A 20,209-nucleotide genomic window follows, 5' to 3' on the forward strand; every position below is an offset into this window, starting at 1 on the left:
TCCAAAGTTCTGTTCATGGCACAGATTTGGGTCAAAGGTCATCTGATTGACCAGGGAGGTCCAGGGGACATTATGGAGAATATAAATACTGTTTTTCAGATGTAAATGTCTGGATATGTGTGATAATGACCAGATGGATCAAAAATCATCATATTAAGTCCACAACCGTCTTATTTATGCAATCAAATGCAGTGAGAATGAGCACAAGAGAAAGTAACAGATGCTGTGAAATAGATACATGAAATCGCCAACCCAAATATTTGGATGTAACCAATTGTTTAAAAACTTAGTGCTCAGGAAACTCAGCAGTCAATTCTGTACCCTTTTTGTGTGCATGTATTGGCTCCTTGTTGCAAGTAAAACTTATTGTAAACACTCCAATGACTCTTTTATCCTTGGTAAAGATTTTTCTAACAAAGTCTGTGGCTGATTTTCAGTGCAATAAACAACAGCACAATGACATCGATGACTAATATGTTAAAATTATGTTCAAGCTAAGTGGCTGGATTACACTGCAAACTACTGAAGACCACTGTAACAAGTGACCAAGATTAAAATAATGAATTCTGCTGAACATGTCATTTCAAGTTTATAGTTATTTAGACAAAAAAAAAAAAAAGTAATTTGCTGCTGCTGTGGTCCTGCATGACGTCCACTACACATATTACCACTGTCATTATTGCTATCACATCTGCTACTGTGGTCATTTCATCATTCATTGTAATTCATTGTCATTTTATCATTCAGTGTAATTGTACAATATGTTTGTGTTGATTTGTTCTGTACACGTGACATCCATTGCACGTCTGTCCGTCCTGGGAGAGGGATCCCTCCTCTGTGGCTCTTCCTGAGGTTTCTTCCACATTTTTTCCCTGTTAAAGGTTTTTTGTGGGCAAGTTTTTCCTCACTCGAACCGAGGGACTAAGGACAGAGGGTGTCACTCCCTGTACAGATTGTAAAGCCCTCCGAGGCAAATGTACTTTGTGACTTTGGGCTATACAAATAAAATTTTATTTTATTTGATTTGATTTTATTTGATTTTCAGGCTGGTATTTTTAATATATTTTTATTCTGACAGCTGTTTGACAGTAGTTCAGAGATGCTTTCTTCTGCGTCTCTTGTCAGTGACAAGTGGTAATTGAAGACATTCTGCTGGTTGTCAGGATAGCTTGACAGGCATGGGACACATGTTATGTCAGACAAAACATCAGAATGAGAAAACAACAACACATCTGATATCTGCGCATCCATCAAATACACTGACAAACAAGAAAGAGGTCCAACTAATAATTATATCCTGCAGCCTTGTCTATAATCTGGGCAAGGATGCGAATCCCCTGTAGTTATGAAAATTTCACTTTTACTAAGACACAACTAGTCTCTATGTGTCTGTGTTCCTCCGGGCAGCATGCACATATATCTGTATATAAGAATTTATACTATAGCAGAGCAGGTTGGTACCCTGACATTTCCAAACATTTGGAGGTTTGAGAAGCTGTCTCACACCATCGTTATAGGTAATATGTGGGCATATAACGGGGAACAACATGCTCTAAATAAAGCTACGTCCACAGTTTCTGGGCACATTATTATTTTATTTTTCAACTTGCGGCACTGTCTTTGAATCTTTATCTTTATCATCTGATAAGATGATATTTAATCACACACATTAGTAGGAAATAGTAATTTTGCATTAAATTTGATGTCAAAATCAATGTCATATTCTGAGCAGCGCTTCAATTTTGTATATGGTTATATGGTATATGAGTTTGTACTGTGTCTGGTTATTATACAGTATTGATACATTAATATGAAATGAATGAAGAGAAATGGACTTTAATAGGTAAAGGGAGAGAATACTGCTATATAGCATATAATAAAATGATAAATACAATGATATAGTCGTGATATATTATTAGATTGTTATATCAGTAATATAATGCATTGTAAAATTTGACAAGTTGTAGCTGTATTGAGTATTTAAAAATGTCCTCATAATTTGAAACATTAGGTTCAGTATTAACAATCCAGAGAGGCTAACAGTGGTTGCACAAAGACACTAAAGCATGTTTTATGGAAGGCATTCCACTGAAAAGTGGGGGAAACACATTTTGGCATATGAGCTTGGAGAGAGAAGCTGCCAGTGCCACTGCAATTAGCTGATATATTTAAATCCATCATCCACAGTTTAATACAGCTACGGCTGAATTAATACAAATGCACCGGAGATTCATTGTGTCTCTGTTGCTAATTTTGTTTCACCGGTCAACCCTTGATCCTCAGCACTTCACTAAATGCAATGCTGCAATCACCGGTTAATTAGAGTGTTTAAGAGGGGTGAGTCATAGGATACAGTGTCTACCCAAGATGTAAATAAAAATCATCACTGAACAGTTAAATCAAACTTTTTCTCCAAACTTGAATTTGAACTAATTACACAGTTGAACAAGCTGCAAATCTGTGATGACTTCATATTTTAAACCTCTTTGACTTTAGGGGATGGCTCTTAGGTGATAAAGCTTGACAGTGAAGGAGAATCAATGAGCCGTTGGTTTGATGTACGATGGGTTGACTTTTGTAAGTCAAAGCCACTTGCGTATTTTATTGATGGAGTAGTATCAGCTACATGTCAAATGTTCATGATATTGGCATGTACTGCTCTGAGATGTACATGCTATTAGCATATTTTTGTACATATATTAGATAATGAACTGTGATAACTGATAATCTTCTGACTTCAGGTCAATCAGATAAAAAAAAAATCGTCCAATGCTTTGATTTGTGATCAAATATCTGCAAAACATTATCAATAGCATCAATTTTACTTATATATTATGCTAACAAGCTAAACTAATATGGTGAACATCCAAAACATACCTGTTAAACATCAGCATTGTGTTTAATTAGTGTTTAATTAGCCTAGCTCTCTATAGCTATAGGCAAATTAAATACTGGACTCTTTAATCAAACTCATTTTGAATTCCTCCATGATGACTCATTGAAATACTGTCCCCAACAAACAAATCTTTATTCACTATATGCAACAATCAGACATGATTAATCATGAGGAAGCTTAGTAGAACAATTAAAGGTGCCCTGTGGCGTTTTCTTGTAAACAAACACATTTATGTTTACATTCAGTCTTTCTCAGCAAAATCCATTTTGTTTCCTCGATGCCCAACAGTCATGTTTAATGCATTGTTTTCCTTTGCAAAGCTGATTTTTTGTTTAAGCATATGGAAGCCTGCATTGCATACATCAGTGATAAACAGCTTTTTGCCAAACAAACAAAATTGGGACCATGCTCACCAAAACACTGCCCCCTTGTGGTACCTTTGTTTTAGTGAGGTTAGAAACTGCAAATACCTGAATACCCCTCACCTGACTTTGCCCTGGCAAGCATGGGGGAGAATCTACCATCTAATGAAAAGGCTCTCTCCACAGCCAGTGTTGGTTTGTCACTTCTGGGCTATTGCCAAAATATGCAGGTGTAACATGGTGGATTTTGTGGATGGTATCAGCAATAATTCTTATTTGCAGGTGATTATATGCTGATAAAAAGATACTTTTAGGACCATTATGCTTTATTTCTTTCATATCCTTCCAATAGATCCCCACACTGGACCTTTAATGTCATGCAAAAGGGCAAGTCTCCTGGTCCTGATCAATCTACTGTAGTTCTATAGTCTATAATCCTCTGTGACTATCAGCTATCTGCAAGTAAAGTCAAGTAAAAAGTCCAATCTTAATGCAACTCTTTCACACCTTTCATCAAACCGTGTCCCTGTTTTTCCTCACATTTCAGCTCCATTAAAACCATTAAATAGAATTAGTCCATTCTTAATCGAAACCCGACTTCTTTATGTGGATGCTTGTTGTCATGGAGACAGGGCAGCTTTACCTGATCAACATCTGGTTCAGAGTCAAATTAGGTCTAATCAGGTTGACTGTCTAATTGTCAGTCTGCAATGCACTTTCCTGCCTCTTTGCAGTATAAAAGCAACAGCTTCTATTTATCACTAAGTCCCCAGAATCAGACAGAAGACAGAGCTAATGAAAGAGGAGATACTGGTAATACACTCTTTTATCTTTTCATCTATTCAGTGCTGCAAACCATATTGATCTCTTGTCTTTTGGTTTATGTGACGTGGCAGTGAACTTTTAACGGATAATATTTGATCTAAAGTGCTTGGAATCAAATGTATGAAGGGTGGATGTTTACTGCCAAAGAAGTTTTTATTTTCTTCTTCAACTGAACGACAGACAGAAGCCAAGGCAAACCTCATTTTACTTGAGTACAGTGATGTGAGGACAGGAGATGAAAGAACCCATAAATAGAATTACCAAGAGGAGCCATGGCTAAGGCTATGTGATGGCAGAGCTTTAAAGAAAAACATCACTGAGTTAAGAATACTGCATCTTTTTTTTTTCATTCAGTCAATAGTTGTGTTGCAGTGTTGTGAAGCCACTAAAGGTGAGATTAAGGTGTCTGTGTGGTAAGTGTAGAGCATCACAGCTGATGATACATGAATGGCTTCTCCAAATCAATTACTAGGAGCAAGTGCTTCATCTGAAAATAATTATGACTTGATGAAAACTTGATTCAACAACTGTATTTACTTCTTCTTGGAAACACTAGATTGACCATCATTTCTTTATTTTGGGCATATTTGTTGTTACATGAGGCAACGAGATGCCTGAGTCCTGAGTAATGAAGTTGGTTCAATTTGAAAGATCAGATGAAATGCTTTCAGATTTATTCTCTAGAGAAAGTTATGTCATTCAGCATTTGATGGCTCACAAAGCGAAATGCTGAGAGAAAAAAACAACAGGCAGTCTTTATTTTTGCAAAGAGATGTTTTAAAGATCACTTGATTAGACAGCATCACAGAGCTATATCCATGTTTTTCTTGTCGTGAGAGCAATCGCATCAATGTAGTGGCCCTTTCTCTGTGGCAGGCAGGAAGAAGGATTTCATTAGCGGTGTTTTGGTGACCTCTGCAGGTTAAACCCGTCTTATTCTGTGGGCAAGCTATGTCATGTAAGATGTTTTCATTCAGCAAGACGTGACAGGCATACCAAAACACACCACTGTTGAGTAAAAGGGGTAAATAAGGACATGCCTGTTTCCATTTTGATGAGCCCCTCAAGCAAATGCCTCCAGACTTGGCTGTGAATCTCTATTTTACTGACATCTGATGTAACCTTTGTTTAAACTGCCAGCAGGAAGCCACAGAGAAGGGAATTATTTAACAGGACAAGTTTCATGCTGGTTTCACAAGGTGGCAAAGTTTTAAACTTAACTTAAACTTTTATGAATTCTCTGCATGTGTGACACAAAGGGACTCTTAGTAATGGAGAATTAAACAGTACCAGCAGGTGCAGGCACAAACAAAACAAACAAGCACACAAAAGCAACACTTTAAAGGACCAGTGTGTAGGATTTAGTGACATCTAGTGGTGTAGTTGTTGATTGCAAACCCATCGTCTCACCCTCTCCTTTCTAGCATGAAGGAAAAACCACAATGGCTGTCAAACTTGAAACCGTGCAAGGCCCTATTTAAAGATTGTATTTTGTTGGTCAGTTCTAGGTGGTTTAACATACACTACTATGATTTAAGATCAGTAAGGTGCCAGAAGAAGTTAAATGTTCTGCTGGGAGACTTTGGGTCCTGCCATTCACGTCTTCAAGGTGTTGACTTGGACAAGGTGTTGACTTAGCATCTGTGGGATGCACTGGACAGTAGCCTGATCCATGGAGGCCCCACCTCGCAATTTACAGGACTCAAAGGATCTGCTGCGAAGATACCACAGCACTCCTTCAGAGGTCTAGTGGAGTTCATGCCTCTATGGGTCAGGGCTGTTTTGGTTGCAAAAGCTAGAAGGGACCTGCACAATATTAGGCAGGCGGTCATAATGTTATGGCTCATCTGTGAATAAAGGACACATAAAAGGCTCATTCTAAAGTAATAAAACATATTCGTTCTTATTGTCAGGTGATTATACAACAATGAAAACATAGATTTGCATATTATGTCAGGTGATTATACAACAATGAAAACATAGATTTGCATATTATATTTAATTTCTGATCCTAATCTGTAAATAGAACCCCCTAAATCTTTAATGTATATGATTTTCATAAAATTCAGACACTCAACAGCATACAACTGACCTATTGCTGTGAGATGTGGCACACACATGCATGGTCCACGGAGGATTGTAAAAACTTTGACCTGGTGTACTTTTCATCTAGCACCATCATTTTCTATGATATATTGGTTTATGATCAAATACCTGCAACTATAGTGACAATCCCATCAGCCTCAGCTGTGCTTTGTATTTGATGCTAATTTGCTTATATACTGACAGCACAGTGAATATGGTTACACTGGATATGGTTGTACTTCCTCGAGGCAGTTCCTCTTTTATCCCCTGTGCACTCTAACCTTCCTTCTATTACTAACAGGGCTTTCAGATCCTGGGAGGACTGCAGGACTGTGTCTGTTAAACCACAATCCTTTAGATTATTACAAGTTGGAGACTTCATTCTCAATCGTTTCCCTGACTTCTCTGCTATCTCTCCCTCTACCTTAATTCACACCAATTTTAAACCTGGCTTTATCCTTTGTGAGAGTAGAGAATATCAAACACTTCTCTGTGGCAATGTCTAATCTGTCTTTGTTGACTTGATGTAATGTAATGGACTTTTCTGACTTTTCACAGGACCGCTCACATCACTGTAAATCAATAAGAGTCTTGTTAAGCAGCAATTCATAATTAACTTCATACCCACTACATGGAAATGTATATTTGGAAAATGAAATATAAAACACTATGAAAATTTCAAACTACAATGGAACAAACAAACAAATAAAAAACAATACAAATGACAGCAGGGTAAGTAATATAAAAACACACAAGGTCTGCAAATGAATTTAGGGAACAGCTGTAATGTTTACAGTTTTTCACTTGATGGCAGCATTGTGACTTGATGGAACATTGAACGCTTGCATAAGCATAAACTACAACATGTCATTAAGACCATACTGAAGAATTTACATTATATGTACAGTACTATACACGCAGTGCATTATTGATGGAGTATTCTGAGTTGATGGTGAAAAGACTAAGAACATACACTTTATTGGGCTTAATATGTTTTTCTACGTGTATTTATTCATTCAATAATTAATTTTTTTACATTTGTCTGTCTGTTGGTTTAATTGCCTGTAAATCTATTCAGTGTATCTGTCTACCTGTTTGTTGACTCAGTTTGTGTTTTCTTTATGTTTGATCAACTACTTTCTAAAGTGTATCCCAGACCTTTTTTTTTTTAAGTATTTCTACTGCCAAGAGAAAAACATGTCTTGATGAATTGTGTAATTTCCATTCACTTTCACCTTGGGAAAATAAAAAGCACTGGGGAAATGAGCACAAAGAAATATAGTTTCTTCAAGCCTCGGTAAAAACACATACTGTCACAACTTCTACTCAGACAATCAGACAATAATGCAAAACCTATAAAGAAAGTTCCCAGACTGTTTTTAATCCTCGAGGAGTGCTCATTTAGTTATTTCCTGTTGACTTGTTTTTGAAGAGTAGTCTTTATTTCTCCGTGATTAAAATTCAATGAGGAAAAAACCCAATGGAGTGTAATAAGAAAAACAAAAATAGCCCTGCATAGCCAGCCAGGAGGTATAGAACGCCATTTGTGTTTCATTATTTATGGTGAAGCCATATACTTTTAAAAAAAAAGACATGACCTTTCCCTGTTTTGCTGGGAATTATGCACTGCCCGTAGTGGAGTTGCCATGCTTCACTGCTTACTAAATTGACAATTCCCCCATAGCCGAGCATCGCTCTCAAGCACATCATGCCAGGGCCCATTTTGATGACATCATCACTGCTGTCACTCTCATTGTGGACCAAGCCCTCTGGGTAAAAGGGTGTCACGGACTGCTGCACACCCATATCTGCTCGTCCATTGCCCCAACACAGAAGTATCCCCTATCACAAGCCCCTGCAGCTTTGCTTTTGCAGCAGCAGATTATACTTGATGACTTCATCTTAATCACATTCAGTTTAATTTTCTTTTATCTCCTCAGCGCCATGCCACACTGACTGCGAAACATTCCACAAGTGGGTGCACACCGGCGTCTTTGTGCGAATGCATCCACACACTGGGGACACTGGAACACACACGGGTCGACAAGCGCGCTTAAGTCTGCTTTTGTTCAGTTTGACGGAAAACTTCCTTCTCTAATGCCACATGGTTAACACTAGCTTTAAATGGGAAAGACGTCTAATCTAACTATTAACAAAGTGGATTTGCCATTTAATTTATGAGCAATCACACTCACCATGAAAAGCAACAAACAAACAGAGCTTATTTGTTTAGTTTCAATGCACATTCAAACTGTAAAATCACAAAAATAATTCTGAAATGCAATTACCTTAAATCCACTTTAAGCCGACGGTTATTGTATAGACCATCAATGACCTTTCTATGTGATCTATGTATATGATATATACTGTATTCTTCAATTTTTTAAAAACTCACCATTACCATCTATATTAAGCATATTTTCAGAAATGATTAAAGTTATGGGACAGCTATAAATGATACAAAACACCAGAATATACCAGTAAATAAAAGAATAGTGACAAAACACAGAATCGGTAATCTAACACCATTTTTCAACACACCCTCCAAGCAACTGGATTAGTTTTTACCACCACATTTAACGGGTGAAACCAAATTAGTATAAGGTTTTCCTTGAATTCAGTGCTGGAGAAAGTATTCAGCTCATTTACACTGGGAAAATACTCCACAAAGTAAAATACCTCCAATGAAAATTGTGCATAAGTATTGCATGCATGTACTTTAGTTTAGTAAGTTAAACCTACTGATACTGAAAACATGTTATGTATTATATCACTGGATCAATAATACTGCTTCATCAATGTGTGAGCAGGATTTTACTGTTGTAGTTGGTTGAGGTGAAGCTAATTTTAATTATTTTTAAAATTGAATCATCACATTTAATAAGCTCATCATGTGTTTTATATGAAAAATGAATCTTTATATTTAACTAAAGCTGTCAGATAAATGCAGCAATGTAAAGAGTACAATAGTCCTGTGAAATGTGAAGTCGAATTATAAAGCAGCATTAAACTGAACTAATGAGTTAAGTAGCTCAAATGTTGAATGTAAACGTACTAATTACATTCAAATGCTTCAACTTTTTTGAATATGACCAAAATCCATTTCTTATGATTTTGCTGCTAGTATTGGGAAGTTTTATGAACTTATAATGCAACCTAAACTATTGTATGAAAAGTATTCTACATATTGATCAAAATGCATTCATGTCAAATATATTGACATGAATGTATTTTGGCATTATTGTGCTTTTATCTGACATTAATGTTCATTTCTATGTACAGTAACTACAATGCAATAGACTGTCAGGTAATTTTTAACTGAAGCACTCGCTGTACAGCAGCTTATTCTCTGATGAAGTGAGGTGGGTCTTTTCACTGCTCTTTGAACACTTTTGACCTTGCTCTGTGACTCCAGACACACACTCAGAGAAACATGGTTTTACTCAGACATGGCAGCGGGCCAAAATAAATAACCTGCCCTCAGAGTGTCGGCAGAACCGCAAGAAATCCTAAACCCAAGACCCGGCCCAGCGGCACTCACTCACAGGGCTATCAGCGAATGACTTGCTGAAATTTTAATTGTCCGAATGCATCATGTGGTTTGGAAACAAAATCAAATCAGGACGGATCATCCTTCCTTTTTGACACCCGTCCAAAGGAGAGTAGCATTTTTGATTAGGGTTTCATTTATTTATTTTAGGTGGCTCTGATTTCAAGGTCGGGTTACACCGACTTGGGGGACAAACAGATGACATTGTATGGATAGGTAATTCAAGAGTCTTCGATCCTCGTAGATAAGAGGGAGATAAGAGACAGGTGTCTTGTAGAATAGAGGACATCCATCTAGAAATTCAATCGCCAAAACTCAGTCAAAAATGGTGTCCATGAAATAAAGGGATTGATATCGATACCTCCCTTCAATTAAGGAGATCAGGATTCCATACATACATCCTGAAACATCTTCAATAAAAGATTTTGTTTTCCACTTTTTATTTCTCTTGGCATTAAACGTATGCAATTAGCGACACTGACTTTATTAAACATTTGATAGATTTTAATATGATTTATTGGAAGTGAGTGTGTGTGAGCAAGTGTTTTGCTGTCCTCAGTACATGGCTGCAAACATTTCCCCTCCTGTCCAGTCTCACCATCGTATCACTTGTCTGATGTCACCACACCAGTCAGGTATAACAGCTGTAAATGTGATTAAAGAAATGCTAGACGTGGACAGTAGACAGCTCTAGTAAGATGGATGGTGATGGTGTATGTCGTGTGTGTGTATGGTTGTGTGTCAATGTGTGTCACCATAAGTGAGAGACTGTCAGGGTGTTTTTTCTCTCTCTTCTTTCTTGCATAATGTTTAATTCACCAAACTTTGCTGAATACAGCAGGATAAAGTGAATTAAAGATTAAACCAGGACGCAGTTTTGATACTAGAATTTTGCAAATGCCTTTTTTTTTTCCACACATCTTTCTTAAAAGTAAAAGCTTGCAGTCACTGAGGCCATCAAGGAGTTGCTGAAGGTGCATTTTTAAATACACTGGAAGTCCGTGTGAGTGATGGGACGGCACGATGGTGAGCAAATATTGGAAAAAAAAAGGGGTGATGAACATCTCTGACATTCAAGGTAAGGACATATGGTCAGGAAGAAAAAAAAAATCAATGATATTCTACTCAGCAACCAATGAGGGACAAATGGAGTGAGACCTTATGCAGAGTCACTTGATCTTTTTAGTGCAGACCAAACTGATTCCTCTACAGCAGTTTGAACGATATAAATATTTGCTGAATTAAAGGAAGGTTTAAAGAATAAAGAAAGCTCGATGATGAAATGAATACTCAGTGTACATGATTACTAAATCTATCTATCAATTTATATTAGAACTTTATCCTGAGAATGAATAGTGTGGTGGAATTTATTGTGCCACCCTTTCAGGTTATTATTAATCATCCCGGCCATTAATAATTGGACAGTAAATATTCATTGCAAGCCTCCATATCATGACATAAAGGCTATGTCTGGCCAATTAAAAATGCATAAGGAGTAATGGGGCTTTATGAATAACTTAGCAGATGCCTCTTGAATGCTAGAGCATGTGAAACGCAACAAAGACTTACACAATATGACAGTTTACCATACAACATCTATTTAGACAAATCTAAGAATATAAAAGTATTGAAATCTAAACAAAGCATGGACAGTAGATGACTTTGTAAAGGTCTTTACAGCTTACATATTAACATTAATACAGTAACACACTCTCAATATATGCAACAACAAACTAAGATCTGACATACTGTGTATCAACGTAATTTAACTGTATTTGGTGTAGAACTTATTTTTCATGCTCTTTGCATTGTATATCCAAGTGTACTCTAGTTGCCCAGTAGATGTCAGGTTTGTATAAGAAAAGGTGTTAATGACACCTACATCACCGACACATCCACAGTCACTCGCATCCCTCTAAACCTGGATACCTGGTGTAATGAATGAGTGAATATTTGTGTAAATTATTGGCTATTCTGAACTACTTTTACCGATGTATTTAGCTCAGCACGAGCAGTATGTATGAATTATAATTTATCCATCAGAGTTAGAGCATGCGTAAATGGCTGGGTTCAACCAGTGTCTGATTAAGACAAAAAGCTGCTTTCTAGCCCAGTGGGCTTCGGTCAATAGTATGTAGATGAGCTTTGTGTGTAAAATAATACAAGGTGTTTGGCACCATTGACATATCCTCATAGTTTGTAGTGTTGAGAAGCTGATAGGACTTAGAAGCAAACGTGGCATGAAAGTAGACTTTCAATGCCGCTCTGTTGCTACGCCAAATTACCAACTCACTCTTCCACTTTCAAGTGGAAAGTGCCTTTTGTTCACATGTTTTCATATTCTTTAAGGCCTGATTGTTGACAGAAACTGTGTGTAATATTCCTGGTGTTGATAGATTCATTAGGCCTCTCTAAAGTGGAGGTTAAGTCAAGCCTAAGTGTTCAGATTTTAATTTGGATGTGTTAATTACCAAATGGAGTTAATGCTTTCATCTGTGGAATATGTTGCATTTATCTCAGAAAGTCTTTTGACAAACATGTTTTTTTGGCAGGGATTTGTTTATTTTCAGAACACTCAGCTGTCAGGTACACATGTCCCTTCACATTATTTTGAAAGGCAGTGCTATGGCCACCTTGACTTGAGTGCTAAACCCTGATGACTGTGACTGAATCAAGAGATTAAAAAAAAAAGACTCAGTGTTTTGTTTTGTTTTGTTTTGAATCTTTTTTTCTTTTTACAATTATAATGAGTTCGCTTGAGTTGGCAAACCTGTCTGCTGCACTGGCGATGTCCTAAAAATTCAACATTACGCAGTGCCCATTTGCATTTTGCCCAGTGCTTTCATACTCAGCTCTGTCAGATCCCCATATCTTATCCACAACCTGGACCTAAGTTCAGTGTTAACAACCTAGGTTTTCCTGTGATCATAAAAACACTTGACATTATGTTCTGCATCATCTTTATGTGAGTTGCCAGCAGTTACTGGTTTATTTTCAGTTTTATTGGCCCGGGTGTATATTGGTTCACAAATATTAATACACTAATAATTGGTTCGTCCCAGTTATGACTTCTTTCCTACATCAGTTTAAAGATTGTGCTAGTGGTTGCACAGCAAGTATGGAATGACAATTGTAAATCTGAGGTGATAACTATTTGCTTAGCTACCGCAGTATGCATCACTTAGACAGTAAAGCTATACTGCACAAATAAAGTACAAAATCGTTCAATACTGAACTGCTCATCATAAGATGCACTGACAGTGAATCATCTCCCAGAGGTATCTTTGCACAGTTCAGCCTGTTTGAATAAAAGTGGCTTGGGCAGAACTAAAAGTGAGTTAGTAGGATGTTTTCTTGTAATAAGGGGTGCCATCCTGCCTTATTTGTTTGCACCTCTGTGCAACACGATCCTTAGTTTAGGCATCTTTCTTCATCTCTTTTGGAATATCATATTTGGCACATTCTTGGTCCGCAGATGTCAGTGAGTGTTTGTGTAGATTGTTTTCCAGCCTTTTGCCAACTGTGCAAACTGGGATATGCTCAAGAAGTCCAGACGTGGAATAAATACCGTCAACATCAGTGTGCATGAGGTTTTGCTTGGACTCACTTTTAGTAGCCATGTATCACTTAGTCTGGAACAAAGACACCTGTCACTCATGTGCACAGTAGTAGTAGTGTAGTAGTTTCCTCACAGCTTATGTGTTTTTTATTGCAGATAATACATAATAATCTGGCAGCCAATGTAGATGCCTGTGTTGCCTGATTTTGGGTTCTTGGGTTCATGCTGTGTCACGGAGAGCTACAGTCCCTGATATTTTATTTTACATTTTCAGCCTTAGTAGTCTTAGCTTCATAGTAAAAGAAAACACCGCAGGTCTGCTACACTGGATTGTAAAACAAAGGTTGAACATTTTAATAAAGAGCAGTAATTAAGATCTCAATGGACAGCGTGTCTTCATCAGAGTAAAAGAGTGCTACTGTGTGAACCAGCTGTATGTAAGTCTAGAGGCTCTTCTCCAAACCATGGAGTGTTACTTTGGAACAGGTGGTGCATCTACTTAGCCGAACAGCTTGTTTTGCGTGGTTGCTGAAAATAAACATCGACTGATCCAGAAACTTATTACCAGTATCCGTCCATTCTTAGACTGTTTTGTTGCAACAATGTCCAATTGAACATAACTTGTCTATAATTGCTTTTTCTCATTCTCTTCTGGTTCTGAGCTTTTTTTTTTTTTATTGCCAAGTGCTACCAGGGCTCAGCAGAGATGTTAGAGCTCCGCTGCACACTGCGGACAGTCATGGAGCCCCGGAGCAAACGAGCGGACATATATATCACTTGACTGTGTGTCAGGACGATTACTGGATAAAGATCACAATATGACACTTTTCCTTTTCTGTGCTGGCTCAGTGAACAGAAGGAAAGCTCCTGCAGCTCAGCATGCCCCTGTCCAGGTTATTGATCACAGATCTCAGACTTAAGACCTCTCGAGCCTGTTAGGGAAAAATCATTCTGCCTTTTTTCTTTGTCAGAACATCACACTAATTTTCATTGTGGGAAGCAGAGATTTTACAAATGATAATCTATGTCGGGTGATTTAAGAGAAACGGTTAATTTCTTTGTGTTTCTCTTGCAATATATTTCCATGATGCATCGCCGGCTGTATCATCACCTTTAATCAGGGATCTTTCCACTTTATCAGTACAAGTATTGTGGCAGTGTTTGTATGATGATAGCCTGCCAATTTTTTGTGCAGAGAGCACATTTTCCCGAGGCCTTTTGAGAACTTTTTGTCTTCACTTAGTGGAGTACTATGAGAGCAATTTTCCAGAAACTCACAAACAGATAAAAACATCTCAACTCTATAAGAATCTATGATTTGAAATGTCAACAAATACTATGAAAAGGTGAAGCCAACAATATCTCAGTACTTCTCTGTCTCGCTTCTCAAGCTCATTTGTTCCTGCTGAAGACGTTAATCTTTAAAAATGGCTCAGTAATTTCCTAAAGGAGATGGGCAATGTAGTTTTTAGCAAATGTTACTCAAACAACAGATTTGTCAGGGAATATTTTCACCTGTGGATTAATACACAATTGGTGAGTATTTATAATACCAGGACCACTACAGTGCCTATGTTAATGAGAGTGACAGAATGACATCCAGTATGGCTCATTGACAAGCTCTATAACACAGAGGAATAAGCAAGTAAGATCAATTACTTTTTTTTTATATTTCCATGATTAGTTTTCTTGTTTTTAATGTTTTAAACATTAGGTAAAAGAATATTACCAGCACATTCAACTGGCTGTGTTTTATTTTCTCTGCGAAAGTTTCCTTTCGGTGAAAATATGACCTTTCACTGTGTAGTAAGTCATCCCATGCATGGATTTACATGACAGTTATACTAATGAGTTTACTTCCTGCGTGCGCTACCCAGCTCAATCACACATTTTATGATTCTGTGTTGGTAATACAGGAAACACATATCGCACACCCTACAGAGGTGTTCTATTTTTCTTTTCTCTCAATGTCCTTTTTCTTGGGTGTGCTAAAGGGGGGGGGCAGGTCGCTATGACCCTTAATCTTTTCTATTCTTTTCTATAATGGCCAGGAACAAATCAATAACGGAAAGAAAAGCATTTTTATATATGCAGTTATTAGGTCATAAGCTACAGTATGTCACACTTCATTTTAGCCACAGCTGAGGTCTCCAGTGGGGCAGGCTCTCCCCCAGCTCTGTCCCTGCAGGGACATTATGAGAATCATAAATAATACGTGCTAATGAGATATGAATTGATTACGTGGGGAAAAGCTTGACGCTCTCAATCCATCACCCTAAATGATGTTTAACAATAGATTACCAGCCAATAATTCCTCCAATATGAGATTAAATAAAATAGCAGGGCAGTTTTCAGCGGACTACCGCTGCCTTCCTCTCCAACGGGTGGAAATAAATCTGCTCAATTACTGTACCATCAATCCGTTTTTCACCGCTAAGGACATTATTATTTCATTTAGAGCTTGTTCATGCATCATAGATTATTTCATTTTACTCAGTCAATACGGGAGAAGTGCAGTATTTTATGTTATCCACTGGGGCTTATGGTGAAGTGGGGTTTTAATGGAGTAGACATAGCTATGGAAGAGGGGCTTTGCTATAAATGAGAGAAACGTGGTTATCACCTAGGCTCAGTTAGAAAAAGCCCAATGTATATATTCATGCTCACATATTCAGTTTTTGGGGATATATATACATTTGCTCTGTGCTCTATCCTCGGGCACCTGACAGACAATGAGAAAATGGTTCTCCTTCAAACCTGTGATCAATTGAAACCACATTAGCTGTGCCTATAAGATGATTTGGAACATCACTTCAATCCCAAAGAACAATGAAAATTGGATAACACACATGCTCACTGGGCTCTAACTTAGCTGCAAATCATGTTAGGGTTTTCAGTGAAGCTAAAGTTGTGATTGGTTATTTCTCCTTTAACTGCATCAAGTTGTACCTCTGAGGGTTTACTTGTGATGATCTGTGTTAATGTGTGTTCTTATCGCTTTTCTATGGCTCAAAGACACACAGGCCTGGAAACAAACAAACGCAGAGAGCGGGAGCACTTGGAATGAAATTCCAAATAAAAGGGTTTTGATCATTGGTTGTTGTCTTGAAATGGGCTCCAAAATGCAGCATTTTCACTTGGTGGCTTGGCACTTGACTTATTTCTGACACCTTTAGGTAACTGCAGAACAGCCACATTCAGAAGGTAGAGGGAGAGATTTCAAAGACAGGTTTTAGTGAGAATGGCATTAGCTGCATCTTTATCTTAAAAGTGTAATGTTACAGGCCGAGAATGGTTCGCTGAACCAGTGACTTTTCTTCTCCTTGGTGACCTGTCTCTGTAACTGCTCCTGTCCCACCATGCAACAGACCATTGAGCTGCTGTGTAACTCTGAAATTGGCTTTTAAGAGTTCTGCATTATAAAGTATGTCCTAACAAGTTAAATCAAAAGCTTTGGTTCTAATCACAGATCTTAATCAGATGGCCATGTGTCTGTCAGCTTGCTTGGACCAGGTTTCTACAGACATTTATCAGTCTGCACAGGATGAAAGCTACTGACTTTGGAAATCCTCTGATTTTTTCATTTGTGCCCCCAGCAAGTTTTTGGCTTTTACTGAAATGTCTTTACAACTAATGGATGAACTGCTATAATTTGGTTCAGACATTCAAGGTTTCCACACAATAAATTCTTAGAACTTTGGTAATCTCTAGACTTTTTCTTTAGAACATTTTTCACATCACAAGTGAAACATATCAGCAACAACTGGATGAACTGCCATGAAATTTGGTACAGACACTCACGTCTGTCTCAGGATTAGTTCTAGTAACTTTAGTGATTCTCTGACTTTTCCTCAGGCATTATCATGACACTATTAATTTCATACTAGCTTTAATCCTTGGAGCTATTAGAAAATACCTTTAAAATGATATTCCCATCAGCCTTAGCTGTGATCATCTGTGTTTACAACTAGCAAGCTAAAACGCTTAACTAAGAATGTAAACAATCTACCTGCTAAACGACAGTATATTAGTGTGTTCATTTTCAGCATATACTGACAGAATTCAGCTCAAAGCACGGCTGTGCCTAAGTACAGCCTGACAAATGCCTCTAGCTGGAGCACCCTAAACTCCACCCAGCATGCTCCCATCAGAAACCTTGTGCACCATCTCCTTTGTGGACGTGTACGGACTGACTGCAACAATTATTGTGACATACCTACCACAACGTCAACCATTGGTTTATGGGCAATCGTTTAAATTTGGCATCATGGATGTTGCTATTTTGTTGAGGCAGGAAGACTTTGTTTTTAAGCAGGGAAAAAAATGTCAGTCTGTCTAGTGATATACTGAGTTATATTAGAGCTACACAATACACTAAAATATGTTTCTGAGCAACAGGGTGTGCAGCAACAGACTCATGTTTGATCAGCACTGCCTAGTTTGACAGTTTCCTGAGTTTCGTGAGCCTGGTTTCGCTGAAGAGACTCACTGAGAATGACTTGTCAGTCACAAGGTAGCCACACCCTAAAGCATACCCTGCTTTATCATCTGTTTCACTCCAAAAGAGACCATAATTTACAAAATAAACATCATGCTGGAAGAAGACTGAGGCCACTTCTACATTGGCTTCACTTCAAAGACCCATAGGCTCTGTCCACTAATTATATACTGTCAGTGGAACAAACTCACACTGACCGAGCTCTTGTCCATGCAGGAGTTGCCATTGCTCTCCATCTGCAACAAAGTGGTAGAAGCTGTGGACAAACCTACAGCAAGTACATACGAATGCAAGCCACATGGGATGGTTAAAACTTTTACAGTCACAGTGTTGCTTGCTTCCTTGTTCTTCTTGTCTTTGTAAATACGTTGGTTGTCTGAATATTGGTGCATTAGGGGAGAAAGCTAGAGAGGAGATGATTGGTCGAGAGTATCGCCAATGGGCCAGTCATTAATGTCAAAGTATAGCGTGAAAAGCATGCAATGGGCCTTAGTCTTGTTATAATATGGATCAGAAGCATGGTATGATGCAAAATTAGGTAGCTACATGTGTCTTATACATCAGTTTATGATCTATCCATAATGATCTTTAGAAATAATCTCCCTTGCCCAAAGGTAGTACATTTTATCTCCACACCATGTCTTCTCTGATACATATCTTTTATCTGTAAGTCCTACCCATCATGCCTGAGTCCCTTTATACCTTGGCTTTGTAGCATCCCTCCTCATCCCTTTATATCCTGCCTTCCCAATGCCCATTCAATCCTCTTCTCCCTCTGTCTCTTTGCTCCCTACGTGGCCTCCTGTGGGTGAGGAGTTGAGTGGGCTTGTCTAAGGGCTGAAGTCGAAGCTGGATTGGGAAGAAGTGGCTGTCACAGTGTCTGATTAATGGCCCGTCGGTGGCGTGTCCAGCCACATTAGGGCTCCATGTATCTACCAGCGTCCACACGGGGCGAGGGGCTTTGTTCTGGGAGGAAATGGTGTCAGCTGCCCACAGCCGTTTGCCTATAAAAAGAAAAAGATTTACTGTCATCAAAGGGCAGATTAAAGCCCACAATGGCGACATTGATTTTTTTTTCTAAACCAAAAAATTCACATTTTGGGGAAACCCATTTCAGGACTAGAGAGAGATATGATCAGCTTATTTAGAAAGGATAATATGGAATCTTCTCCCAGAATGAACTTTGAAAGAAGTAAATTGTAAATATTGATTTCTGAAATGAAGTGTCAATCTTGGTTGGGCCAAGATTATTCCTATCATCTGGCTGAACCCCCAGCAAACGATGAATTCAAAACTGCTGACAAAGTGGAGTGTATAGGATTTCTGTTAGGAGCAGTCGGCAGCGCTTTACCGCTTGGCCGGCCTGAGCCCCTGCCGGTAATGGCTGTTCAATTTTATCAGATAACGGAGGAGATCTCATCAGAGGCGAAAAATGAAATGAACTGTGACTCCGAATCAGGATCCCTGCTCTTATCCCAGCAAAAATCATCGGCGCGGGGCCCAGGGCTTTCCATTATTTCAGGTCACTTCATTACGGCCCTGCACACAGGACCCAATTGCTACAAACAAAGCAGGCCCTTCCTGTCTCACCCAGGGGTCGAATGTGAGGGGCAGTTTGATAGGCTCTTGACGTGTCCAGGGTTATCCCATTACCACTTAAGAGGGTTGCTGAAAGGCAGCAAATCTCGCCCACTTGTTTGTTATCCTTTCTCACCCTTTTGTATCATGAGAGGTTTTATTGCTCACCTTATTTCTCATGGTGGAAAATAATTCATCTTTTCCAGTTGTGGTTCAAAATTGATTTTTTTCCTCCATCATATGGATGATGAAGATAAGATGAACTGAAGCCCAAATTTGCCAAATTCATTATTAAATGTACAGATAACGTTTTTATACGTAATGACAGCATGTATCATAAATTCATTTTGCTCTTGCATGATGTTAACATAAATATAAGTTTCCTTTCTACCCCTAACCCCAACTCTCAGACTGACTTTTGAGGTTTGGATAAATAAATAAGCTCTGCATGATTATCCCTTGCTACTTTTTGAAGTGTGTGTGTGTGTATATGTGTGCATTTTTCTTCCTTGCAATAATGAATGAAATAAGCTGTTATCGCCAAGGAATTTGTAGCTTTGTGAGTAATTACAGTTTTTGTTCCAGCCTCCGTAGGCCCAGCATTGATCTCCGGGAGGAGGGTGGTCGATACACATGGGGGCAGGGGCATTTGATAGCTACATGGGAGAAAAATGACGTTGGTCCAAGCGGGGAGATTTGTAATAGAGCGATAAGACGAACTAAAGGTAGGGAAACAAAGACTGAGGTTTCTCTGCATTCCTTGACTTCTTCATCTTGAAAAGTGGCTCTCTTTGCAACTATTTCAGGCTGCTTTTTGTGGATTTGTGTTAAGAGAAAAATCAACGTCAGAAAAGTG

At 38.4% G+C, this 20,209-nt stretch overlaps 1 protein-coding gene across 1 annotated transcript in view; it reads right to left on the reverse strand.

Moving 5' to 3' along the window:
- Positions 1–19,988, reverse strand: part of LOC113747417 (mucin-2-like) — a 25,514-nt gene extending 5,526 nt beyond the window's left edge. The window contains exons 1-2 of the mRNA XM_027287189.1: positions 19,925–19,988; positions 18,570–18,779 (exon numbers count right to left, since the gene is read on the reverse strand). Of these exons, the coding sequence (XP_027142990.1) occupies positions 18,570–18,779; positions 19,925–19,988 (274 nt within the window). The remainder of the gene's footprint in view (positions 1–18,569; positions 18,780–19,924) is intronic.
- Positions 19,989–20,209: the final 221 nt, after the last annotated feature.

This window comes from Larimichthys crocea, chromosome XIII (genome assembly GCF_000972845.2).
Source record: "Larimichthys crocea isolate SSNF chromosome XIII, L_crocea_2.0, whole genome shotgun sequence".
Lineage (NCBI taxonomy): Eukaryota > Metazoa > Chordata > Actinopteri > Sciaenidae > Larimichthys > Larimichthys crocea.